General features: G+C 49.5%; 1 protein-coding gene across 5 annotated transcripts in view; it reads right to left on the bottom strand.

The window, feature by feature from the left end:
- ppig (peptidylprolyl isomerase G (cyclophilin G)) overlaps positions 1-27,783 on the bottom strand; it is a 106,591-nt gene that overhangs the window by 11,093 nt on the left and 67,715 nt on the right. For all 5 annotated transcript variants that reach the window (XM_038789434.1, XM_038789437.1, XM_038789438.1 and 2 more), the window contains one exon: positions 2,692-2,841. In XM_038789434.1, coding sequence (XP_038645362.1) covers positions 2,692-2,841 — 150 coding nt within the window. The remainder of the gene's footprint in view (positions 1-2,691; positions 2,842-27,783) is intronic.

Here is a 27,783-nt window from a genome sequence, read left to right as displayed (position 1 = left end):
AAATAATTAAATACTGTCACAGTATTGTCACTTTTTATCACAAGTAAACACAGAACTGAATAGTCCATGCCCTTCTATTCCGTCACGGTTGTTTCATTTCAGGGATCACTAACTAAGAAATGCTCTTTGAAATTCTGCTGAACGGACAAATAGGAGACTTCGGAATATTTCAGACTACACCGGGGGCGGGGGGGCGAGACAGGGATGTCCCCTCTCCCCACTGCTGTTTGCGTTGGCGATGGAGCCTCTGGCAATTACTCGGAGGGCCTGAAGGAGCTGGTTCAGGGGGGTTGGAGCACAGAGTCTCGTTGTATGCAGATGACTTGCTGCTGTATGTCTCAGACCCAATGGAAGGGATGGGGGAAATTATGGGAATCCTAGGGGAATTTGGTTGGTTTTCGGGGTACAAGCTTAAGATGGGGAAGAGCGAGTTGTGTGTGATTCAGGCGAGAGATCAGGAGAGGCGACTTGGGGAACTGCCGTATAGAGTGGTAGGGGACAGTTTTAGGTACTTTGGTATTCAGGTGGCAAAGGATTGGGACAGGCTACACAAATTGAACCTGGCCTGGTTGGTAGACCAGATGAAGGAGGATTTCCGGAGATGGGACGCGCTCCCGCTGTCTCTGACGGGTAGGGTGCAGTCGGTAAAAATGACGGTCCTCCCGAGGTTTCTTTTCATTTTCCAGTACCTCCCAATCTTCATCCCGTGGTCCGTTTTTAAGCGGATTAATAAGATTATTGTGGGCTGCGTGTGTGTGTGGGGGGGGAGCCTTGGGTGAAGAGGGCAATGCTCGAGCAGAATCGGGGAGATGGTGGGCACTGGTGCTGCCAAATTTCAGTAATTACTATTGGACAGGTAACATAGCCATGGTGAGGAGGTGGCTGGTGGGGTGGGGTGGGGCGGCGGCAGCTTGGGTGCGCATGGAGGTGGCTTCGTGTAAGGGCACAAGTTTTGGGGCACTGGTGATGGCACCCCTGCCGTTCCCGCCGGCGTAGTACTCCACCAGTCCAGTGGTGGTGGCGGCCCTGAGAGTCAGGGAGCAGTGGAAGAGGCATGTGGGAGCATTGGCGTGGTCCCAAATCTGCGACAATCATACGTTTGCCTCAGAGAGGATGGATGGGGGTATCTGTATTTGGCAGAGAGAGGGGTTAGAGAGGATGGGGGTCTTGTTCTTGGAAGGTAGCTTCGAGTTTGAGGGCACTGGAGGAGAAGTTTGCATTGGCTGGAGCAAATTAACTCTGATATTTACAGGTACGGGACTTTTTGCAGAGGCAGCTATCGACCTTCCCACTCCTGCCGCTAAGGGGGATTCAGGACAGGGTGGTCTCTAGAGGATGGATAGGGGAGGGGAGTGTCTCAGACATATATAGAGCCTATGGGTTTGGAGGAGATGCAAACCAAGGAGCTGAAGTGAAAGTGGGAGGAGCTGCTGGGGGAAAGAGATCGAGGAGGGCCTGTGGGCAGACACGTTAGGAAGGGTCAATGCTACCGCAAAATGTGCCAGGCTCAGCCTGATCCAATTTAAGGTTGTTCACCGGGCTCACATGACAGTGACCTGAATGAGTAGATTCTTTGGGGTGGGCCAAGCGAACCATGCCACATGTTCTGGGCATGTCCAAAGCTGAGGGGATTTTGGCAGGGGTTTGCCGACACCATATCCATGGTATTGAACATAAGGGTGGTAATGAGTCCGGAGGTGACGATTTTTGGGGTATCACAGGACCTGGGAATCCAGGAGGAGAGAGAGGCAGACGTTCTGGCCTTTGCTTCCCTGGTAGCCCGGGAGCGTATACTGCAGGCATGGAGGGACTCAAATCCCCCGAAATCGGAAACCTGGCTTTCAGACATGGCTGGCTTCCTCTGTCTGGAGCAAATTTAAGTTCGCCATGAGAGGGTCTCTGCTGGGGTTCGCCCGGGGGTGGCAACCATTCTTCGACTTCCTCGCAGAGAAGTAATCATCAGCAGAAAGAGGGGGGGGGGTTAGGCTAGCGTAGGTTAGGAGGGGTAAGTAATGGCAAGACCTGCGGGAGAGGGTGGTGGAATTTGCACTATGTATATACTTTTCTTGTTATTTATATTGTTGATTCTGTTGCTGTTAAAATGCCAAAGAAAATACCTCAATAAAACGTTCGTTAAAAAAAAAGAAATTCTGTTGAACAAAAAATTCTCCAGATATGAAACAAACACTTATTTGCTATATCTAGTTGCTCGAAAAACAATAAGAGTTAACCACAGAGTGTGGAACTGGAGTCACATGTCGGCCAGACCAGGTAAAGGTGGGAAGTCACTTCCCTGGAGGACATCCGAGATTCGGTTGGGTTTATATGAAGTTAAGCAGTTTTCACAGCCATTTTTATCTGGTGCCAGGTTGATTAAATTGAATTTCAGAACTTGCCAAGTGAAATTTCAATGTATGATTTCTGGTCCAGTGGTTTTTCCAATTGGTTACAGTACCAATTGTAAACTGTACTAAATCAGCCTTTTGTAGAATAAAAAGTACGGCATATATTTCACTTGCATTGCACTCTAGAAATTCTATGGTTCTATGGATTTGAAATCTGCTTGTTGAATGGGTGTCCATGACAGCAGATGTCAGGTAGTTTCTCACAGACCTAAATGTGGATGAGAATTAATTTTACGATCATAAAATCTACTGAAAATTGCTCCAAAGCCGATATAGTCATACTAACCTCTCTTTTTTCTTCTCCTTCTCTTTTTCATCTGTCTTGAGAGGGCTCTTTCGCATTAAAAATCTGTTCTCTGGTACAGGAGGAATTTCCTCAGCACGGACAGTGGCAACTGTCTGCAGTGTGGTACTTTCTGTACTTTCATCTGATGAACTTGCAAATCAAAGTTAAAAACACTAAGTACTAAAGACAATATATATGTATTACAAACATAAATAAACAGCGAATGTCCCACAGAGTTGGACACAGGGTAGAGAAGACTGAGGGTCAATCAGATTATGGTTTTAAATTGGGGAAATGATACGGGGGAGCTAAAAATGTTGGAGAGCAAGGAACATGATTGTGGAAGGGGGAGAAGAATGGGGAGACAAATTGGTGCGGAGGAAGGAAAATTTCAGATCAGTAGGGGTAGTGAGACTGAGACATGGAACAGCCTGCTATTCAGGATGAACTAATACATGTCAGTCAGTCAGTGGAGGCTGCAGTGTGTGCACATGCTCTGGGTGGAAAATGCACATGGTTTGGATGGAAAAGGTTGTGTGCGTGCGCACTCTGGATGGAAAAGGCAGTTGTGCATGTGTGCACTTTAATGCAAAACTGAAATTCAGGCACGGAATTACAGTGGGGCTGAAAACATGCTCGAGTGCGGGAAGGATGATGTCTTGAGCTGAAGACTTATTTCAGTGTGATTGGTGATGGGAGGGTGAAGATTTTCTCTTCATTCTGCATTTTCGATATCCAAGTTAAATACATGTATAAAAAGGTAAGTATTACAGAGTGGCAACTAATCACCATTATGTGTAAATGCCTAATACACACATTAATCCTCGACATGATTCCATAATCACCTGACCGTTATTTTAGCATTCAATATATTTTCATTTTTTTCAAATAACTGACTTAACTGGCACGATTTAAAAGAAACATTTTGGAGTGTCATTTTGGGCGCAATTGGTGAGTGTTTCCTAACGGCCGCATTGGCGAGATTTGGCCTGTATTTAACGCCACTCAGCTCAGGAAATGAGCCCCCACGTGCTTCTCGCCATTACTGGCTGTCTCACTGTCTGATTCACCAGATTCACGCCTCAGCATCTCACCACTGACAAGTGGGAGCTGCTTTTAAACGCTCCCTCATCACTAATCAACACGCAGGCATGGCAGTGCACAGGCCTGCTCCTCGCTTTGGGGATGCCGACCTGACCAGGCTTCGCATCACCGAAACAGGACATCCTTTCCTCCGAGGTGGGGTGGGAGACGAGCAGCAGGGTCAGCAATGCCATCTGGGAGGTAGTAGCCGTCAGTATGAGCAGCATGACCAGGAGGGCGGCCAGACAATGTCAGAAGACCAACGACCTCCACCGAGTTGCAAGGGTCAGTTACCACCTCTCGCCTGGCATCAGTTCTGCCTGCCACCCCTCAAATTCCCAACCACCCCCTGCCAAATCACTGGATGACAACTTGCACCATTTCCACATCCGAACCACTGGCACCAACCAGCACAACCCCCCCTTCATTTCCAGGTGAGCTGGCATATGCCATCTGCTATAGACTTCCCTAACCCATTAAGCGCGTGGCTCACAATGCCCTCTCTTTGTCCCTGCAGGAGAAGATAACAAGATAACCCATAATAAGTGGGGAAAGGGCTTTTTTTTGGGGGGGGGGGGGGGGAGAAAGAGAGAGAGAGAGAGAGAGAGAGAGAGAGAGAGAGAGAGAGAGAGAGAGAGAGAGAGAAAGTGAAGGAGGGAGTACCAGAAATTTGAGTCCTCACCCCGTATGACAAACGGGCCCCGGAATTCGCGGGTTATCCAAGTTGTCTCACTGACTACATGTCCGTTGTCTTGCAGGATCTCCATCTGATGATGCTGGGCCATCCGGAGTTGTTCTTCTCCCCGCCGGCACCCAAGAGACCAACTTGGAGGAGAGCTCCGAGAAGACTACCATCGACCTGTCACAGCTATCACCCCACCTTCCACCTGCGCAGAGCCACACAGCTCGGTGGGCAACATTAGTTGACATGCTTCTGGGGCATAATCTGGTCAGCACGACATGGTTGCTGTTGCACATCAGGTAGAGGCAGAAACATCCAAAGGAGTCAGCAATTGGAGGTCTGGTGGATCCCAGGACTCAGCTGAGTCCCAGTCAGATGCCTAGCCTCTGGACAAGGTTCTCCCAGAGCTAACGCAGATGCTAGATCACGGCCATGAGATTCAGAAGAGGATGTCAGCGACATTCCAGCAAGTGCATAGCTGATTGGAGGAATCCCAAAGGCTACAGGCACAAGAGATGATGCTGACAATGCAAAGCACCGAGGCCAATATTGCTAGGGTGGTGACTGGAGTGGAAAGCCTGGAGCACCATGTCAGCATCTTGAGTGGAGGTTCCCAAGGCATGGCTCAAGTCTATGACAACTATGGCCGAGGGCCTTGGCATCCTGCCCCAGTTGATGCGGGACATGTCTCAGATGCAGGTGATCATTGGCGAGGCACTCCACACATTGGCCTAGTCACCGAGGCCCATTGCTGAGGGTGTCGACACCAAAGTGCAGACAATGGGAGCCGCCAGGACTGGCAGAGCCAGATGACGTAGAGACCTCTGGAGCTCACTTCAGCTGCTCCTGTCCCATGGAGACACCCAGGGCCCTACAGGCACTGTCAAGGAGGAAGTGCTGGAGGCCAACCCAGGGCCTGCTACCAAGGAGACAACGGTGGTCTCCGCTTCTTCTGAATTTGCCCTGCCTGAGACTGGTGCATCTCAAGGGCAGAATAGGGTTGGCACAGTGATGCCAGTGACACCAGTAAGTTGGCCGAGGTCTTCTGGCTCCATGCCCATCAGAAGACATCCGCCAAGGGCATAAAATGCTACAGGGCACGAAAAGCAGCAGGCTGCCTTCACCTCTGATGTGCATCTCTGGGACACACCTAGACGTAGCAGAAGGCCATGAAAGATCAAAAAGAGAGGGGTTCGCTTGGGGGGGGGGGGGCAATATCTGTAGATAGGAGGAATGGAAATGTCAAATGTTCACGTTAAAACATGAAACACCCGATACATGTGAATCCATGTTAATCTTCACAGTGGGCCTGTCTGCACCCCCACCCATTTTGCTCTCCATTCCCTTGGTACAGTAGTCCAAGATCAAATGCTCCCATAGCAGACGCCGATGAGAGGAATGGTGTGAACACGCAGTCAGACTTTGGCATTACCTGAGCAGCACCAGAACTAACCTCACAACAAGTTATCATCACTCTCCTGCCTTACAGTCCTGCCGGGGAATGGAGGATGGCAGGGAGGGGGGATTGGGGACAAAGCCTCACACAATGAGAATGAGAATCAGGTATAGATGAGCATCCCCCTGGTCCTCTGGGCATGCCGGAGTCATGCCACCACTATCCTTCGGTTTCTCCTGTGAGTCCACTCTGGTTTCGTCCTCCATATCCTCCTGGTCCGTGTCCTCCTCCAACATGTCACTCCGCTGCTGTGCCAGGTTGTGGTGGGCACAGCAGACCACCACAAAGCAGGAGACAACCTGGAGTGTGTACAGCAGTGCATCACCAGAGCGGTCCAGGCATCGGAACTGCATTTTGCGCAGTTCGCTCCACCACTCAATGGCAACATTGACCTATTCATCAGTGTGTGCCCCAATCCCTCAAGAGCAAAATACATCATCCTGGCGTGGTCCTCGAAGACACTGGGGATCTCCGGGTGCTCCTCAATGTAGCAATCATGCACGTTGCGTGGGAAGCACACACACACACACACACACACACACACACACACACACACACACACACACACGTGCATAGTCCGGAGATGGTGATCGCACACGAGTTAAAGGTTCAGGGAGTGGAACCCTTCCGCTTAATGACGGGTACTCCCTGATGCCCTGGTGTGCGCAAGAGACGAGTGTGTCATCTATTGCCCCCTGGACCTGGGGCATCCTGGCAATGGCAGAGAATCCCACAGTCCATGCACCTTGGTGTGCCTTTTCCAGCTCAAAGTTGAAGTTGTCTGATGCCCAATCTGTGAAAGGCTGTACAAGTCCCTGTTCGCGCCCTGAAATGAACCGGCTGCATAGATATTCAGGCTGTGGTGACGCCCACAGAGCAGGTGTCCGCCTATCCACGGGGAGCCAAGTCTGTGAGAACATGGCACCGGTGCCGCACGGTCTCTATGTTGAAGTGGGGGTTTCCTGTGGCACATGCTGTCCGTAATCTTCTCGAAAGACTAAAGATGCCTGTACAACTTGGGCCATCGCTGGCGCCCCACTCTGGGTTCCTCTTCGGCCTGATGGGCGGCTGGGTCTTCAGGGTGTGCGGCGCCCCTTACACATGGGAGTGATACTTTCAGCCTGAGGCAACGCTGCTGCCACCTTCTCTGCCACCTGAGCTGCCACCAGCACCGTGAGACCAAGACAATCAGCCATATTGTTATATCTGTGAGGAATTGGTGAAGCAGAGAGACCAACAATCAGGTGGCTTCCACCCCAGGACCCTCAAATCCTCCCCTAAACTTATGTGTCCCGTCATCTCTCAGAGTGCCATCCATTGGGCCAGTTGTGCTGGAAAACCTCGCTCAGCACACTCTTCCTCCGTCCACATCATGAGCCTCTTGTCCTCTGCCAGGAACATTAAGGAGACCGTGTTCAGCTGTCCCCTGATCCACACACGTACCTTATGGTTGCGAGGATATCCCCAGTGCTGAAGCCCAGCTCTTTTAGTGCTCAATTGTTTGCTGCTGCCTCTATGGTCCTGATGCTTATAGAGTTCAAGCAAATTGCTCAGGCTTCAAAGTTTGATTGAAACGCGTTGCAATAATCATTGTCTGAGAGATGGCACATGTACCCACAAGAAACCACTTGAGAATATTTTGTTTATTAAATGGTCAACAGGAACAAAGATATGAAAATCAACAACATAACACTTCACATATCAGACTAAACATTAAACAACAAGGAAACGTCACTGTTCCAAATTGGTACCAGTAGAAATCTACATCAGCTCATTTTCACAAAGAAAATCAAACCCACAGTATCACCCCTCGCATGTTCCGCAACAGAAACGGAGGATAAGCCCGAGAATGTGTTATCATGTCCAGAACTTTGTCCTAGAACTGATCTGTCCAACAATGTGCTACTTGTTCCCTGTATCAGTGCCATATTAGAAATGATGTGGAGATGCCGGCGTTGGACTGGGGTGAGCACAGTAAGAAGTCTTACAACACCAGGTTAAAGTCCAACAGGTTTGTTTCAAACACGAGCTTTCGGAGCACGGCTCTGAAGAAGGAGCCGTGCTCCGAAAGCTCGTGTTTGAAACAAACCTGTTGGACTTTAACCTGGTGTTGTAAGACTTCTTACTATATTAGAAATGGACAGTCACCTGCTCATTTCCCCTCAGTAGCCAGTGCAGCAGCTTCACAATTTTAAAAAGGAGTACTAAATGATGCCCTCGTAGTTTCCCGTTGGGGATCCATTAATTCCCAGGAGGCCGCTGCATTTCGTTATCAGAATTATCATTGTGGGCAGCACAAGTGGATAGCACTGTACACACACGTACACACACACACCACCCACATCGACGCTACAACCAAGAAAGCACAACAGCCTTATACTTTCTCAGGAAATTCGACATGTCCACATTGACTCTTACCAACTTTTACAGATGCAACATAGAAAGCATCATACAGCCTGGTATGGCAACTGCTCGGCCCGACAATGTAAGAAACTACAGAGAGTTGTGAAAACAGCCCAGTCCATCATGCAAACCTGCCTCCCATCCGTTGACTCTGTCTACACCTCCCGCTGCCTAGGGAAAGCGGGCAGCATAATCAAAGACCCCTCCCACCGGCTCATTCACTTTTTCAACTTCTTCCATCGGGCAGGAGACACAAAAGTCTGAGAACACACACTAACAGATTCAAAAACAGCTTCCTCCCCGCTGTTACCAGACTCCTGAATGACCCTCTGATGGACTGATCTGATCTCTTCACACATCTTCTCTATTGAGTAATACTGCATTCCTGAATGCTTCACCTGATGCCTGTGTCTATGGATTTACATTGTGTATTTATGTAAGCCCTCTGTTTCTTTCTTGTGTATGGAATGATCTATGTCGACTGTATGCAGAACAATACTGTTCACTGTACTTTAGTACGTGACAATAAAACACCGTAGCACAGTGGTTGACACAGTTGAATCTCAGCTCCAGGGTCCCAGGTTTGAACACCTGGCTTGGGTCACTGTCTGTGCGGAGTTTGCATTTTCTTCCCGTGTCTGCGTGGGTTTCCTCCGGGTGCTCTGGTTTCCTCCCACAGTCCAAAGATGTGCAGGTTAGGTGGATTGCCCCTAGTGTCCCTTATTGCTCAATCTCGTTTGGCTGTATGCCACTTGTCCCTCTAAGAAGCTGAACGCGGACCGCGGGTGTGATTGCGGGGATAGGGTGTCGTGTGGGCTTAGGTAGGGTGCTCTTTCCAAGGATCGGTGCAGAATCGATGGGCCGAATGGCCTCCTTCTGCACGGTAAATTCTATGATTCTAAATCCAAATGATATGCCTGTCATATTTGGGTGCAATTCACCGAAAGAATTTCTGTGAGGGCAGCACAGTGGTGCAGTGGTTAGTATTGTAGCCTCACGGCGTCGAGGTCCCAGGTTCGATCCCGGTCCTGGCTTACTCCCCGTGTTTGCGTGGGTTTCGTCCCCACAACCCAAAAGGTTGCAGGTTAGGTGGATTGGCCACACTAAATTGCCACTTAATTGGAAAAAAATGAATTGGGTACTCTAAATTTATTTTAAAAACATAATTTTTTGTGGTCTCCGCCGGTAAACGGAGTGCAATTCCCACCGGATGGTTGGGCGCAATGCAGATTGCAATTCACTCACACTTAGAAAGTTCTTTGGAAGTTGGGGTCAACTGCACTGTAAATGAGGGGAGCGGGACCTGAAAACACCGCAGGTCCAGCTCCTCAGAGGTCAAGGCACCATTTTCAAAGGGTGCCCCGATCACATACCAATATTCTGGCACCACGCCTCCTTCTCGCTGGCAAAGACTGTCCTCTTCACCAGCATCAGGTTCCCAGCCCCCCATTAAGGTGAGCAACACCCTGCTATGGGTTTGACGAATGCCATTAGACTGCAGTAGTATTTTGTGGCAGTTTCCCATAGTGCCGATGGGTGGGAGAATAGCAGGAGCTGGGAGAATGCAGCTAAAACAGATCCTGCGTATTTAAATGATCAGTCAAATATGCTGGTGTGGTTCATGCCCAGCGAGAGCATGAACCAGATCATGCTAGCTGGGGCGGGCCGGGAGCATTGGAAACTGGTTGGTGCCCAGTGCTTATCCCATTTCGGGGCCCTCCTGGAATTCTCCTGACATTGCAGAATTTCGGCCAGGGGCAACAAAACTGGAGAATCGCCTCCATTATTAAATAAAAATTAGTTAAAGTTGAAGGTGAAACAGAATTCCACAATCATGATACATTCTAAAAGGGATTAGTAGATCCACAGGCTTCAAGACCATCAAACATAGGAGCAGAAGTAGGCCATTTGTCCATGGAGCCTGCTCCGCCATTCAATCGTGGCTGATATGTTTCTCATCACCATTCTCCCACCTTCTCCCCATAATCAGTGATTAGATCCTCCACAACCTGCGGCAAGAGTTTCACAGGTTCACCACCCTCTGGCTGAAGAAATTTGTCCTCATCTCAGTTTTAAAGGATCGTCCCTTCAGTCTGAGGCTGTGGCCTCAGGTTCTAGTTTTTCCTACTAGTGGAAACATCCTCTCCACGTGCAGTTTATTTAGGCCTGCAAGTTTCAATAAGATCCCTGCTCATCTTTCTAAACTCCAATGAGTACAGACAGAGTCCTCGACCTCTTCTCAAATGAAAAGCTCTTCATTCCAGGGATTATTCTCGTCAACCTCCTCTAGACCTTCTCCAAGGCCAGAACATCCTTCCTTCAAAATGGGGCCCACAACTGCTCACAATACTCCAAATGAGGTCTGACAGAGCCTCAAAACAGCCACGCAGGTACATCCGTGCTCTTGTATTCTAACCCTCTCGACATGAATGCTAACATTGCATTTGCCTTCCTAACAGCAGACTAATCCTGCACGTTAACCTTAAGAAAATCTTGAACTACGACTCCTATGTCTCTTTACGCTTCTCATTTCCTAAGCCTTTTAAAGTCTATGCCTCCTTTCTTAACCTCACTTTTCCACGTTGTATTCCATCTGCCACTTCATTGCCCACTCTCCTAGCATGTCCAAGTCCTTCTGCAGCCCTCTGCTTCGTCAATACTACCTGTCCCTCTGCATATGTTTGTATCATCTGAAAAATTACGAACTGTGCCCTCAGTGCTTTCTTCAACATTATTAATGTATATTGTGAAAAGTTGTGGTCCCAGCACCGACCCCTGGGGCACACTACTAGTCACCTGCTACCATCTTGAAGAGACCCCTTTATCCTCACTCACTGCCTGCTGCCAATCAGCCAATCCTCTATCCATGTCAGGAGTTTACCAGTAACACCATGGGCTTTGAACTTATTCAATAGTCTCCTGTGAGGTACCTTGTCAAAGGCCTTCTGGAAATCTAAATAAATCACGTCCGCTGGTTCTCCTTTGTCTAACTTCCTTGTTAACTTCTCAAAGAACTCTAACAGATTTGTCAGGCATGACCGCCCCTTGACAAAGCCGTGCTGACTCAGTCCTATTTTATCATGCACTTCCAAGTACTCTGCAATCTCATCTTTAATAATGGACTCTAAAATATTACCAATGACCAAAGTCAGGCTAACTGGCCTATAATTTCCAGTCTTTATCCTCCCTCCCTTCTTAAACAGTCCTTAAACATTTTCCAGTCCTCAGGGACCTTTCCTGTCCCAGTGATTCCTGAAAATTCACCACCAATGCCTCCACAATCTCTTCAGCTATCTCCTTTAGAACCTTGGGGTGTAGTCCATCTGGTTTCAGGTGACCTCTCCACCTTCAGACATTTCAATTTCCCCAGAACCTTCTCCTTAGTGATGGTCACTGCACTCACCTCTGCCCCTTGATTCTCATGAAGTTCTGGAATCCCACTGGTGTCATCCACCGTGAAGACTGATGCAAAGTAACTATTCAGTTCCTCTGCCATTTCTTTTTTCCCTATTACTACTTCGCCAGCCTCATTTTCTAGTGGACCAATGAATGTTCTTGCTTCTCTTACCTTGCTATCTTCTTTTATATTACTAGCGAGCTTACACTCATATTTCACCCCCCCTATTGCTTTTTCATTGTCCTCTGCTCCCTTTTAAAGGCTTTCCAATCCTCCGGCTTCCCACTAATCACTGTCACCTTGTATACTTTTGCTTTTTTGCTGTCCTTGTCCTCCCCTTAGCATGTTTCCTCCTCCTTGGGATGAATTTCTGCTGTGCCTCCTGAAAAAACCCCCAAAACTCCTGCCATTGCTGTTCCACGGTCTTCACTGCTAGATTCCTTTTCCAATCAACTCTGGCCAGCTCCTCCCTCATGTCTGTCGTTACCTTTATTCAATTGTAATACAGTTACATATGATTCTAGCTTCTCCCTCTCAAGCTGTGGGGTAAATTCTATCATATTGTGGTCACTGCCCCTAAGGGCTCCTTCACCGTAAGTTCCATAATCAGGTCAGTCTCTTTACACATCACCAAATCCAGAATTGCTTGTTCCCTAGTGAGCTCTACCACAAGCTGCTCCAAAAAAATCATCTCGTAGACATTTCATAAATTCTCTTTTTTGGGACACGCTACCAACCCAATGCAATCCCGACCCGCTTCCAATCTGCCTGCCCTTTCGATAGGACACATATCCTTGTATATTTAGATCCCAGCCCTGCTCCCCTTGCAGCCACATCTCTGTGATGCCCACGACATCATACTAGCCAATTTCAACGTGCTCAACAGCTCATTTACCTGGTTTTGTATACTGCGCACATTTACACAATACCCTCAGTCCTGCATTGACCACCTCCCTTTTCATACCTGTCCCTTTTTTTGCTCTGCCCGAAGTTAGAATCCTGCCACCTTCTATACTCTCTGTTCTATTATGTGTTCTGGAAACTTTACTAACACCTCCCGAGTCCTCGGTCCTTTTAACTAGTTTAAAGTCCTCGTCATTAACTTGCACTTCTACCTTCTTCTTTAACTTTGATGATCTAATTCTCCATACAACTAAACACCCATTAGGTGAATTGGACATTCTGAATTCTCCCTCAGTGTACCTGAACAGGTGCAGATGCGTGTTAATGTAAGCCTACTTATGACACTAATAAAGATTATGATTATGTAGGGATTCTATGGAGCTCCATTTCACACACACCTCATCGAACCCGGGTCCTTGGCGCCGTGGGGCAGCAGTGTTCATCACTGCGCCACCCTCTGAGCTGCCGATTCACAATCAGCAAATTAGATCTAAGCTCTGCAATCATGCCACATTCAGTCGCGAATAGTGGTAGACAATTAAACATCTAACAGGAGGAGGAGGAGGAAGAAGATCTACTAATATAGTCATCTTTGGTGATGGAGACACCCAGAACATCAGTACAAAGACTCCAGTGAGTCACGTTGCTTTGGGCTTCGAAATGGAAAGGATACAGAGGGCTTACCTAAAATATCACACGTTAGTTTGCCAGAGTTTGGGAGGGAAAGCAGCGAGAGGTTGAAAGTCTCATGGTTCACCACACAGGAATGCAGGTGGAGCACGTGTATGGATTGGAAAGACTAAATTACAAGGAATTAAAAGGGGGATGCAAGATTTGCCTAGCTTCAGCTAGAGGCGAGAAGTTTCCAGGAAAACGTGCACCATGAAAGATAATTCTGGAGTTAAATTTCCTGGCTGGGAAAAGAAACGGTCGCAAGTAAACCCTTGGGAGCCAAGCATCAGTTTGAATTGGTTCCAGGGGGACTGAATGCCCACTTAAAGGACAGTGGAAGGTGCATTTGATAGTAGTTTTTTTTCTCAGCCGTGTTAAAAGTTTTGTTCTGTAGTTTAAAGTACACGTTGCCTACAAAAATGGTGTTTAGTCCACTGTGCTTTTAATCCATTTGCTCCAGTAAACATCTTAAAATGTGAAATCCTGTTGTGTTGTCCATTCAGCCATGAACTAGAAGTTTGAATTTCTTTTTAAAAGTTATCGGTCTTGGACTTCTGGTGGCAGCATATAGATGGAGGTCACATGTTAAGTAGCTCCTGCTAGAGTCTCTTGTTTTTGGACTTTTATTCCTGGTGTCTGTAGTAGTTTTTGGATGAGTTGGTGTGTGAAGTCATAAGGAGGTCGAGGAATGTTTAAGCTCCAGAAGAAAAGTGGTGGAAAGAAGGGGGCGAGCAAACATGCAACGACAGATGAGTCTGAGTTCTGCAGGAAGAAAGATGGCGGGGGCTGGGTTGTCGGGTGTGGTCACTCCCCTCACGGTGGAAACTTTTACTGAGGTGATGTCAGTGGATTTTTAAAGGCTGTTTGCCAAGCATTTGGAGGTGCTTTGGAGGGAGATGACAGCTTTGCTTAAAGAGTGGGTAGAGGAGGCGATTGCCCCGGTAAAGGCGGAAGTGATGAAGACGTTGGTTGAGGTGCGGGAGCAAGGAGAGAAGTTGAAGGGGGTGGAGGAGGCACCGTTGCAACAGACTGACCAGTGCACCACAATGGGTGAGAAGCCGTGGAGGGTGGCGGAGGTCAAGAAAGGGTTCACAGCTGAGGTGGAGGACATGGAGAACAGGTCAAATAGCCAAAATCGTGCACCTGCCTGAGGGGGTTGTGAGCCCGAGACTGACCGAGTATTTTGCAAAGATGCTTGTGGAGTTGATTGGGGAGGGGTAAGAACCATCACGCTACGGGTTGGACAGGGCACATTGGTTGCTCAGGCCGAAGCCTAGAGTGAATGAGCCACCAAGGACAGTTATAATCTGCTTCCACAGCAAGGAGAAGGTTTTGAGCTGGAAGAAACAGAGACGAGATGTAAAGTGGGAAGGTGCTGGTATATGAATATACCAAGACCTGACGGCTGAGTTGGAAAAGGCGGGCGGCCTTTGGACGTGTGAAGATGGTACTGTATGGCAGTGGAGTGAGGTTTGGAGTGGTCTACCCAACGAAGCTGAGAGCAACTCACAACTCGAAGGACTTTTATTTTGAGACGATGGAGGCGGCGGAGGCATTTGTTACGGCTTAAAGACAGATGAGATGAGAGTTGAAATTTGGACTTGGTTTTGGGGTTGGGCATTGTGTTTTCTTATTAAGGGTTTTCTATTTGATTGGGGTTTTATGCCTCTTAAATGGGAGGGGTTATCTACATGTGTTCTGAGTTTTTTTTCCCTTATGGGTGCGGTTCTGTATCGTTTCTTGGTTTAAGGGGAGTCGATTTTGGGCACGTGGGGCTGGGTTACTGAGGAGGAGGAGGGGGAGATTGGGGTGGGGGGGGGGGGGGGGGGGGGGCTCTGGTAGGGATCACCGCACTAGCAAATGTAGATTGGGTAGCGAACTGAAGTGTGGGAGGAGAACGGTCAGTGGAGCTTGGTTGAGCTGGTTTCGATGGACCTGGGAGGTGTAAATGATGGGGGAGGGGATGAATACTGGGAGAGGGGTTTGCAAGAGGAAGTGAATGGGAGGGGGCTTCAGGGCTTGACAGTAATAATTTTTAAAAAATAATCTTTATTGTCACAAGGAAGCTTAGATTAACACTGTAACAAAGTTACTGTGAAAAGCCCCTAGTCGCCACATTCCGGCTTCTGTTCAGGTACACAGAGGGAGAATTCAGAATGTCCAAATTACCTAACAGCACGTTCTTCGGGACTTGTGGGAGGAAACCAGAGCACCAGGAGGAAACCCACGAAGACATGGGGAGAACGTGCAGACTCCACACAGACAGTGACCCAAGCTGGGATTCCAACCTGGGACCCTGGCTCTGTGAAGCAACAGTGCTAACCACTGTGCTACCAATTGGGATGATGCAGGTTGCGTGAAGAGAGCATTGCAGGCCATCCCGGATCTGGATGGATACCCATGAGCTGATAGTAAAATGGGGGTGGAAGGTTTAGAACATAGCGCTGGAGCCAGGGAGAGGGAGCGGGAGGTCACACGGTCGGTGGTCTGAGAGGATCTGAAGGCTGTGGGAAGGGGGGAGATGATCTCGTTCAAGGTCAAGGTAGATAGGGAGGAATGGCAATGGCTGATGGAAGAGATTTCGGAGGTGGTTGGGAGGTTCGTGGGGGACCTGGACCTCGTGGCAAAGAGGAAGGAGTTGCAGGCAAGGTTTGATCTATTGTCCACAGGGAAAGCGGTGCATCAGTTGAGACAGGCAAGAGGAGCTGTCAATGTGTATGGGGAGAAGGCTGGACGTATGGGGAGAAGGCTGGGCGTATGGGGAGAAGGCCAGCTCCGTGGGGAGGGAGATAGTTCAGGTGCAGAACAGGACAGGGGAGTTGGTGGTGGTTCCAGAACAAATTAATAAGGTGTTCGAGGAGTTCTGTAGGTACTTGTGTAAGGTCGGAGCCACCAGAGGATGAGCGGGAGATGAGGGAGTTTCTGGGTGGGTTAGAGTGCCCGAAGTTGGGGGATGTGAAGAGGGCAGGGATGGAGGAGCCGATGGGGGTGGAGGAGGTTACAGTGGTGATTGGGAAGATGAGGCGGGAAAGGCAGCAGGGCCTGATGGGTTCCTAGTCAAATCTTATAAAATATTTAAGGATAGGCTGGCGCCGTTGATGTTGGGAATGTTTGAGGACACAATGGACAGGGGTGTTTTCCCGCAAACGATGGGGCAGTCCTCCATCTCATTGGGGCAGGAGTGTGGGTTGTACAGGCCCATATCTCTGCTGAATGTAGAAGCCAAGATATTGGCAAAAGCGTCAAGGTTGGGTGGTGTCTTCCAAAGGTGATTGGGGAGGATCTGACGGGATTTGTAACGGCAAGACAGTTGCCCTCGAATGTGAGGGGACTGTTGAATGTAGTGCTTTCTCTGGCAAAGGGAAGGTAGGCGGAGGTTGTGGTGGCATTGGATGCGGAGAAGGCTTTTCCGGTATGTGGAGTCAGTTGATGGCGATATTGGAGAAATTTGAGATTGGCTGAAGTTTGTGACATAGGTGCAGCTGTTATTCAAGGAGCCGATGGCGAGTATGCGCACGAATAGTATGAATTCAGGGTGTTTTGCATTGCACTGGGGTACAAGGCAGGGATGACCCATGTCCCCCCTTCTGTTCTCATTGGTTAAAGAGCCCATGGCCATTGCGCTCAGGAGCTTGGGATTGTGGAAGGGAATAGTGAGGTGGTGGGGGGAGGGGATTGAAGCATAGGGTGTCCTTACATGGAGACGACTTGCTGTTGTAGATTTCGGAGTCAAGCTCTTTGATGAGGAGCATAATGGGGTTGTTTCAGAGATTTAGGACTTTTTCAGGGTACAAGTTGAATTTAGGAAAAAGGGCGGGATTCTCTGACACCCCCCCCCCCCCCCGCTGGGTGGGAGAATCGCCGGGGTCGGCGCGAATCCCGTCCCCGCCATCCTCCCGCCCCCCCAAAAACCGGCCCGGCGCGATTTGCGCCGCCCGCCGCGGAGAATGACGGGGTCCACTGCGACTCAATGGGCACCGGGGCTGCCCGAATTCTCCGGCCCGCGATGGGCTGAAGTCCCGCCCGTCTGTAGCCGGTACCGCTGGCGTAAATCAGAGTAGGTCCATTACTGGCGGGACCTGGCGGCGCAGGCGGGCTCCGGGGTTCCAGGGGGGGTTGCAGCGGGGATCTGCCCCGGGAGGTGCCCCCACGGTGGCCTGGCCTGCGGTCGGGGCCCACCGATCCGCAGGCAGGCCTGTGCCGTGGGACACTCTATTCCTCCTCATCGGCCGCTGTGGTCCTCCGTGATGGCCAATGCGGAGACAAACCCTCTTGCGCATGCGCGGGGATGACGGCAGCACATGCTGGCGCTCCCGCGCATGCGCTGACTCGTGCTGGCCGGTGGAGGCCCTTCGGCTCCGCACCTTTAGGGCAGCCCGATGCTGGAGTGGTTCAAGCCACTCCGTCCCGCCGGAACCCCCCGCCCCGCCGGGTACAGGAGAATCCCGCTCGAAGTGTTTTGTGGCCTCCCCTCTGGGAGTTGGAGCAGGGTTGGGAGTTGCCTTTCGCCTGGCAGTTTCTCACTTTAGGTAGGGGTCGACTTAGCTTTGACAAAGGGTCATCTGGCCTTGAAATGTTGAAATGTACAGATACTGCCAGACCTGCTGAGATTTTCCAGCATTTTCTCATTGGGTTGAGAGGGGGGGTCAACGTGGCAATTTATGGGAGGATTTTGGAGGATGGGGTATTCATGGAAGGGGTTAAGGCGAAGTGGGAGGCAGAGTTGAGCGTGGCACTGGAGAAGGAATTGCGGAGGGTAAATGCCACGACGTGTGCGTGAGGCTGGGGCTGAAACAGCTGAAGGTAGTGTACAGAGCGCACCATACAAAATCTAGGATGAGCCGGCTGTTCGAAGGGGTGGAGGATGTCTGGGAACGATGTGGAAGGGGCCCGGCAAACCATGTGCATATGTTTTGCCCCTGCCCGAAGCTGGAATGGTTGAGCACCATTTCGGGGGTGTTACATGTGGACATGGAGTCCGGTCCCCTAGAAGCCATATTCGAGGTGTCGGAACGCAGAGTTGCAGGTGGGTGCGGGGGCAGATGTTTTAGCCTTCGCCTCTCTGATTGCCCACAGGCGGGTCTTAGGGTGGCGGTCAGCTTCTCCACCCTGCGGACTGGCGTGGCAGGTGGACCTGTTGGGAGTTTTTGACCCTGGAAAAAGTTAAATTTGCTCTCAGGGGGTGGGTGATGGGTTCTATAATTGTTGGGGTTTGGTTATCTTGCATTTTGGGGAGTTGGTTACCATTGATTGCTGAGGGAGGGAGTTTGTGGAGTTGTAAATTGTAAAAATGTTGAAAATTTGTGGAATAAAAATATTTAAAAAAAAATGTTATTGGTCTCCATGAAGATTGTAACAATTTACAAGGCAATAATCTAATTGATGCTCTGAATTCCAGAGACGAGATGAGAGTGACTGCCCTCGACATCAAGGCAGGTGTGGTATCAAGGAGCCCTGGCAAAAATCAAGTCAATGGGAATCAGGAGGAAACTCTCTACTAGTTGGCTCTCATTCCCAGAACAAAAGATGGCTGTGGTTGTTGGAAGCCAATCATCCCAGTCCTGGGACATCACTGCAGAGTTCCTCAGGGTAGTGTCCTAGGCCCAACCATCTTCAGCTGTTTCATGAATGACCTTCCTTTCACCCCAAGTCAGAAGTGGGGTTTTTCGTTGATTACACAATATTCAGTGCCATTTGCAGCACCTCAAACACTAAAGCAGTCCAAGCCCATATTCTGCCAGTCCTGTTTAATGCTCAGGCTTAGGCTGTGAGACATTGGTGCCACACAAGTTCCAGGCAATGACCATCTCTAATGAGAGCGAATCCAACCATCTCCCCTTGAAATTTAATGGCATTCCCATCACTGAATCACCTCTTATCATCCTGGACCAGCCCAGTTCAATACTGTGGATACAAGAGAAGGCCAGAAGCTGAAAATTTTAAGATGAGTAACACATCTGACTTCCTAAAGCCTGCCCACAATCCACAAGGTACAAATCAGGACTATGGTGGACCATACTCCATTTGCCTGGATGAGTGCGCCACTACCAAGAAGCTCGACAGCATCTAGGACCAAACAGTATTGAACACCTCATCGGCCACCTTAAACATTCACTCCTTCTACTACCAATGCACAGTGGAAGCAGCTTGTATGATATGCAAGATGCACTGCATCAACTTACCAAAGTAGCTTCTGAAGCACCTTCCAAACCCACCATCTCTATCATTCAGATGAATGGGAACACCATAGTCTGCAAGTTCCCCTCCAAGTCACACACCATTCGGACTTAGAACGATCTTGCCATTCCTTCACTGTTAGATCCCTTCATAATAGCACTGCAAGTGTCCTCACACTTTTAGCGTTTTTGTACTTCAATATTTCAGTAAATAACTTTTCTGAACTGCAGTGAAAGAAGGTGGCGCACCACCACCTTCTCAAGGACCATTAAAGATGGACAACAAATACTAACCGAGCCAGCGATGCCCACATCCCAAGAAAAATAAAACAAATTAGTTCTTTGCCATTCAGATTGAGACCTTCTGACCAACTGCGTCTGGTACTTCCCTCCCTTTCCCTAGCCCAGCAGGCCAGGCTTCCTCTATAGATCCTCCTGCCCTAACATTGAATTTGCACCATTCTATAGTTTTTCCCCGATCATCCCTTTTGTTCTCTTCAGGCTCACCTTGTCCACAAGACATTCCTCCTACTCCCCTGAACAAATTGCTGACCTTCCTTCCTGGATTAGAGGTTAGCTGAAATTGTAAACTGTTCTCTCTCTTTAGGTGTTGCCCCTCTCTCCTTGAAATTGTCATCCCACAGACTCCTCAAAAAAAAACTCTTCAAGCCCACTGTCCCTCCAAACTACTATCCAATTTTCAAATCGGCGAATACGTTGTCGCCTCCCAAATGTTTCATGGAACTCAAGTCTGAATCCTTCCAATCGGTATTTCACCTGTCACTGTACAGAAAAGATTCTCCAAGTTAAAAATGGCACCTTCTGTGGGTGTAAACTATCCCTCCTTGTCCTGCTTTTTAAAAAAAATTTAGAGTACCCAATTATTTTTTTCCAATTAAGGGGCAATTTTAGCGTGGCCAATCCACATCTTTTGGGTTGTGGGGGTGAAACCCACGCAAACACGGGGAGAATGTGCAAACTCCACACAGACAGTGACCCAGAGCCGGGATCGAACCTGGGATCTCGGCGCCCGGTGGTAGCAATGCTAACCACTGCGCCACCGTGCTGCCCTCTCCTTGGCCTGCTTACATCTTTGACATGAGTGACCACATCATCCTGGTCTAACTCCTCTCCCATGTCGTCCATCTGGGTGAAACTGATTTGCCTGGTTCCATTCTTATCTACGTAATAGCAGCCAGAGAATCATCTGCAATTAACATAGAAATTCCTACTTCCTCACTATTCCCTCTGGTATCCCCCCCAAAGATGTATCCTTGGACCCCTTCTACTTCTCATCTACATTGGTGACATCATCCAAAAACATCAGCGTATGTGTGCTACCTGTCTCCACTCCTTCACTGCATATAAATGATCACACTGCTTATACAAAATCCAGTACTAGGTGCGTAGAAATTTACTCAAATTAAAGATCAAAACTACTGTCCTCTACAAACTCCATAGTCACAGACTCCATCCATCTCCCCGGCAACTGTCCAAGCCTGAACCAAATGTTTCAAAACCGTGGGATCATAATTTTTAAAAAAATCTTTTTATTCTCAGCATTTTCATCAAATAAACACACAATAACGATCCCCCAGAAACAATGACTCCCTCAATATACAATCCAACACATCCATTCGTGTATTCCAGGTAAAAGTTAACAAAATAGTGAAACCGTAAAACCTCCCCGCAATGTTCAATGGCAACAACTTCCAGAAAGTGCATAATAAACAATGCTATGAATTGTGGAACCCGTCCTTCATCCCCCTCAACTCAAATTTCACCTTCTCATGGGTCTGAAATTCAAGTAGATCTCCCCCGCCAAGCTGAGGCACAGGGTGGAGAAGCTGACGCCCACCCCAACAGGGCCCGCTTCCGGGCAATCAGCGTGGCGAAGGCTAAAACATCTGCCCCCGCACCCGCTTGCAGCTCGAGCTGATCAGACACCCCAAAAATGGCCTCAATGGGACCCGGTTCCAAGTCCGCATGTAGTATCCCTGAGATGATGCTAAAGACGTCCCTCCAATACCTCTCCAGTTTTGGATAGGACCAAAACATATGTACATGGTTTGTGGGGCTCCTCCCACCCCACTCTGAGACACCCTCCACTCCCTCAAAGTCCCATACTATATTCCATGTGAGTTCACTTCAGCCATTATCACAGTGGTCCACATCCCACCCCAGGCAGAAGTGAAGAAGGTGCTGGACAAGCCGTACACAGTTATAAACAACTACGAAACAGAACACCCGGAGGCCTTGTTCATCGTGGCCGAAGACTTCAACAAGTCCAACCTCAAGAGAGTACTGCCAAAATTCCACCAGCACAGCTCCTGTCCCACCAGGCGCAACAACACTCTTGACCACTGCTACTCAAAATCAAGGGCACCTACCGTTCCATCCCCCGACCGCACTTTGGGAAATCAGACCATAAGACGGTGCTCCTTTTCCCAGCATACAAGCAGAAACTCAAGCGGGAGAATCCAGCTAAGAAGGCTGTGCAGTGCTGGTCCGAGGAGACAGAAGAACTCTTACGTGACTGCTTAGAGACAGTGGACTGGTCCATATTTAAGAACTCAGCGACATACTTAAATGAGTATGCCATTACCGTCACAGACTTCATCAGCAAATGTGTGGACAACTGCGTGCAAAAGAAAGCAGTACGTACATTCCCCAACCGGAAACCATGGCTCAATCGCGAGATTGACTCCCTACTGTAGGACAGATCTGAGGCGTTCAAGGCAGACGACCCTGACCTATACAAGAAATCCAGGAACGACCTCCGCAAAGCCATCCGAGATGCCAAGAGAGAATATCAAACCAAGCTAGAGTCACAGACAGACTCTCGGCGGTTGTGGCAAGGACTAAACAACGTAACGGGCTACAAAGCAAAGCCGAGCAGTGTCTCTGGCAGCAGCGCACCCCTCCCCGATTAACTCAATGCATTCTATGCTCGGTTCGAGCAAGTAATCAACAATCCGCTGTCAAGTGCCCCAGCAGCCCATAATTCACCCATACCCACCATCACAGCTTCCAAAGTCAGATCAGCCTTCCTGAAAGTGAACCCGCGGAAGGCGACGGGCCCGGACGGGATCCCTGGTCGTGCACTCAGAGCCTGCGCAGACCTGCTGGCAGAGGTGTTCGCGGACATCTTTACCCTGTCCCTACTCCACTCCAAGGTCCCCACCTGCTTCAAGAAGACCACCACCATACCAGTACCAAAGAAGAAGCAGGCAACGTGCCTCAATGACTACCGTCCGGTGGTCCTGTCTTCAGTTGTAATGAAGTGCTTAGAGAGGTTGATCATGAAGCGCATCACCTCCATACTCCCAGAACGCCTTGATCCACTGCAATTCGCATACCATTGCAACCGGTCCACATCAGACGCCATTTCCCTGGCCCTACACTCATCCCTAGAGCATCTTGAAAACAAGGACTCCTACATCAGACTCCTATTTATTGACTACAGCTTCGCCTTCAACACCATAATCCCAGCCAAGCTCATATCAAAGCTCCAAAATCTAGGATTTAGCTCCCCATTCTGCAACTGGATCCTCAATTTTCTGACCAACAGACAACAATCAGTAAGAATGAACAACACCTCCTCCTCAATAGTCCTCAAAACCGGGGCCCCGCAAGGCTGCTTACTTAGCCCCCTACTCTACTCCCTGTACACACACGACTGCGTGGCAAAACTTGGTTCCAACTCTATCTACAAGTTTGCGAACGATACGACCATAGTGGGCCGGATCTCGAATAACGATGAGTCAGAATACAGGAGTGAGACAGAGAACCTAGTGGAGTGGTGTAGCGACAACAATCTCTCCCTCAATGCCAGCAATACTAAAGAGCTGGTCATTGACTTCAGGAAGCAAAGTACTGTACACACCCCTGTCAGCATCAATGGGGCCGAGGTGGAGATGGTTAGCAGTTTCAAATTCCTAGGGGTGTACATCTCCAAAAATCTGTCCTGGTCCAGATGTCTGAGAACACGCACGAACAGATTCAAAAACAGCTTCTTCCCCGCTGTTACCAGACTCCTAAATGACCCTCTTATGGACTAGCCTCATTAACACTACACTGTAAAATGTACTAGGTGCTGTGGTATGAAGAGGCAAGAGTTCAGCTCCTTTTCCACCAACACACCTTTACTCGTTCAACCTCACTCTGCACAGCACCCTACCGACCGTCACAAGCTCCAGAGGCCACCCGACGCCCCTTTACACATCAGTGGCGCCACCACACACACACACACACACACACACACACCTGGCTGGGACACCACAAAATACTCACTCTTCTCCACATTTAATTTATATCCTGCAAACGACCCAAATCTTTGGAGAATAATAATAATAATCACTTATTGTCACAAGTAGGCTTCAATTAAGTTACTGCGAAAAGCCCCTAGTCGCCACATTCCGGCGCCTGTTCAGGGAGGCTGGTACGGGAATTGAACCGTGCTGCTGACCTTGTTCTGCATTCTCCCCCCCACCCCCCCATATTATCACCTTCCACAGTCCTGAACTCCTTAAAGCGAAGGCCTAAGGCTCTATCGCTAATGCAAATAGCAGAGGGGACATGCCTGCCTGGTCCGCGGTGCAGAGCAATGTACCCCGACCTCATATTATTTGTGCGGACACTCGTCATTGGTTCCCTCTATAATAGCCGTACCCATTCCATAAATCTTGGCCCAATCCCAAATCTCTCCAGGACCGCCATCAAATAGCCTCACTCTACCCGATTGAACACCGTTTCCGCATCTAGCGCCACCAGCACCTCCGTCTCCTTTCACTCGGCTGGCGTCATGATCACATTTACTAATTTCCGGACATTTGAAAATAGCTGCCTTTCTTTCACAAACCCTGTTTGGTCTTCCCCGATCACCTTCTGGAGGCACCCCTCCAACTGAGCCGCCAGTACCTTCACCAGTATCTTGGCGCCTACATTCAGTAACAGCATGGGCCCATACGACCCACACTTTGCCGGGTCGTTTTCTTTCTTTAACAGCGGGGAGATCGAAGCCTGCCCCAGAGTTTGTGGTAGCATCCCCATCCCTATCACCGCCTCAAACATCCCCACCATCACCGACGCCAACTTGTCTTTGAATTTCTTATAATACTCTACTGGGAACCCGTCCGGCCCTGCCGCCTTTCCCGATTGCACCTTCCCAATTGCCTCCTTTACCTCTTGTTCCCCCACAAACCTCTCCAATCTGGCCCTAACTTCCTCCTCCAACCTGCCCAAGAACTCCCTCATCCCTTGTTCCACTCCTGGTGGCTTTTCAAAGAACTCCTCAAACACTTTATTAATCTGTTCCGGAGCCACCACCAATTTCCCCGTCCTATCCCGCACCTGGACTATCTCAGGCCGCCTCCCTTTGAAGTTGACCTGCCAGGGTATGTTCCGCCTTCTTCCCATATTCATAAACTGCTCCACTTTCCCGCCTCAGTTGGCGTATCGTGTTCCCCATAGATAACCGGTCAAAACTAGCTGGAGTTCCTTCCTCCTGTCCAAAAGTACCAGATCTGCATCTTCTGTGTACTTCGTGTCTACCTCCAACATCTCCTCTACCAGCCTCTGACGCTCCTCCCACTCTTCTTTATCCACCATGACCTTAAATTATATCACCTCTCCCCTCACTACCACCTTCAGGGCCTCCCATATCGCTGCCTGCGATACTTCCCCTGTACAGTTAAATCCTATGTACTCCTCAATCACTTTCCCGGTCTTCTCACAGAAGCTTCGGTCCCCCAAGAACCCCGCATCCATTCTCCACCCTGGCCTCTGAGCTACCCTTCTCTCCATGACCATGCCCACTGTGCGAAAGAAGGCCAATTATGTTCTCCACCGACATACAATAAATCACCCGCGTGATCTCATCTGAGATCGCTGTCGCTGAACACTAATCCCCTAATTCCAGTCAACAACACCTCTCAGCACGAAAAAGTCTATCCTTGAAAAGACTTTGTGGACTGGGAGAAGAACAAGTATTCCTGCTCCCTCGGTTGCAAGAACCTCCACTGGTCTACCCCTCCCATCTCCTTCATGAGCCCTGTCAGCGCCTTGCCTCCCCACCCCCGACTTGGCCTCCGTGCGCAGCTGCGACCTGTCCATCCTCGGTTCTTGCACCATATTCCAATCCACACCCACTACTTATTAGGTTGTGTGAGTTTCAAGTCTGGGATGGCCCCCAGCTCCTTCCTCACAAATCTTGCATCATCCCAGTTAGGGCCATACCTCCAACGTCTCTGTTACTATTACATATCTACCCGCCTGAACCGCGGTCACCTTCTCCATCTGGAACCTCACCCTCTTATCCACCAACACCATTACACCCCTGCGCCCTATTGTCGAACCTTGAATGAAATACTTGGCTCACCCAGCCATTCCTGAGCCTCACCTGGTCCTTCACCTTCAGGTGGGTCTCTTGTAACATAACAACATCGGTCTTTTAAGCTTGAAACACTCTTGGCCTCTTCACTGGCCCCCCCAAACCCATCATGTTCCGTGTTACTATTCTGACCGGGAGTCTCTCACATCCTCCAACCCTATCCACCACCATCATAACCCCAGACCCTGCCCACTGGACCGCCCCGTCCATTTATTGCCATCGAACCACTCCCTCCCTCCCAGAATCATCCATCCACTTCCTCTCGAAAACACCTCTCCCAGTACCGATCCCTCCCCCCACTTTTTACACCTCCCAGGCCCATCGGAACCTGTTCGACTATGTTCCAATGACCGCAGCCCGTCCCCCCAACACACTCATGTTCACTAGCAAACTTAAGTTTGCTAGTGTGGATGCCCCTGCCCAGGCCCCACTCCCCCCAATCCCCTACCCCATTCCCAGTCCCAAAAATCAAAGAAACTCCCTTCAAACATACTAACTTCAGAAAACCGCCACCGCACAAATCCCAAATCCTACATTACCCAAACAGCCAACTTCACATCCTTTAATCACAAATAACATGAAATAGAACAATATACAATCTTCCACCCCCAGCCTTGGTCTAAGACCAGAACCTCAGTCCCATTTCTGCCCCACTCCTTCTGCCTTCACAAAAACCTCCGCCGCCTCAAAGTAAAAGTCTTTTGAGTTGTAGGACATCCTCAACTTTGCTGGATACACCAGACAAAACCTCACGCCACTTCACTCGTCCGAAGGTCACCGGCCTCCTCGCCAGCTCCACGGTTAAGTCCTGGTGTAGGAGTATACTAGCTCCTGCTTCGTCCAACCCAGGACCTTCCCCTTCACATGGTACCTGTGAAAATAAACTAGGCTCCACCTAGTGACCCAGCCTCTGGCCTCTTTCTTGCTGCCGGGCTGACCCTTTCGCTCGCTAGCGAACCTTCACTTGCCTCCTTCTTCCTGGCAGCCTTCTTCTGAGTTTTAGACACCCCTCCTCATATCTTGCGGCAACTGTTTGTTTAAAAATTGCCCCAGAGACCGGCATTAAGTTCCCAAAAAAAAAAATGGGGGCAGTATGTGGCACAATGGTTAGCATTGCTGCCTACGGCGCTGAAGACTCAAGTTCGAATCCTGGCTCTGGGTCACTGTCCATGTGGAGTTTGTACATTCTCCCCGTGTCTGCGTGGGTTTCACCCCCACAACCCAAAGATGTGCAGGTTAGGTGGACTGGCCACGCTAAATTGCCCCTTAATTGGATAAAAATATAATTGGGTACTCTAAATTTATAAACAAAAATAAAAAACGAGCCTTGAGCAGGAGCTACCCAACATGTGACTTCCTCCTACATGCCGCCACTGGAAGTCTCCTCGGTATCATCTTTGATCCAAAGATGAACTTGCAATCAAAAATCTTAAATCTGTAGTTTCATGTCTTTGTATAATCAACTAATAGAATGATGACTTCCGGTTGCAGTGATGCGGAGCTAAGCCGCACGTTCGGCAGCTCCTGCTATCAAAGAACTTGCGGGCCTGTTTTCGGGCCCCAAACGTCACTGTTTTCGACGATTCCCGGTGGGGGAAGGTGTTTGGAGGAACATTCCCCAAAATTTATGGTGCCCGGAGTGGGGCAAAGAAAAAGGCTGCAGCAGCTCCCCAGAAAAAGCGGGGAAAGGAGGACAAAATGGCGGCCGGCGGAGCACCCGAGGATTGGTGGAAGTGGGCGCAAGAGCAGCAAGCTGCTCTTCTGCGCTGTTTTGCGGAGCTGAAGGCTGAGTTGCTGGACTCCCTGAATGCGACTACCAGCAAGCTGCTTGAGACCCAGACAGCCCAGGGGGTGGCCATTCAGGAGTTGCAGCAGCAGGTCGCTGATCGGGAGGAGGAGGCCGTGGTCCTCGTGGGGAAGGTGGAGATG

The sequence above is a fragment of the Scyliorhinus canicula genome, chromosome 2, assembly GCF_902713615.1.
Source record: "Scyliorhinus canicula chromosome 2, sScyCan1.1, whole genome shotgun sequence".
Lineage (NCBI taxonomy): Eukaryota > Metazoa > Chordata > Chondrichthyes > Carcharhiniformes > Scyliorhinidae > Scyliorhinus > Scyliorhinus canicula.
The sequence above is the reverse complement of the archived record's forward strand: the minus strand, read 5'-3'. Positions and strand labels throughout refer to the sequence as shown.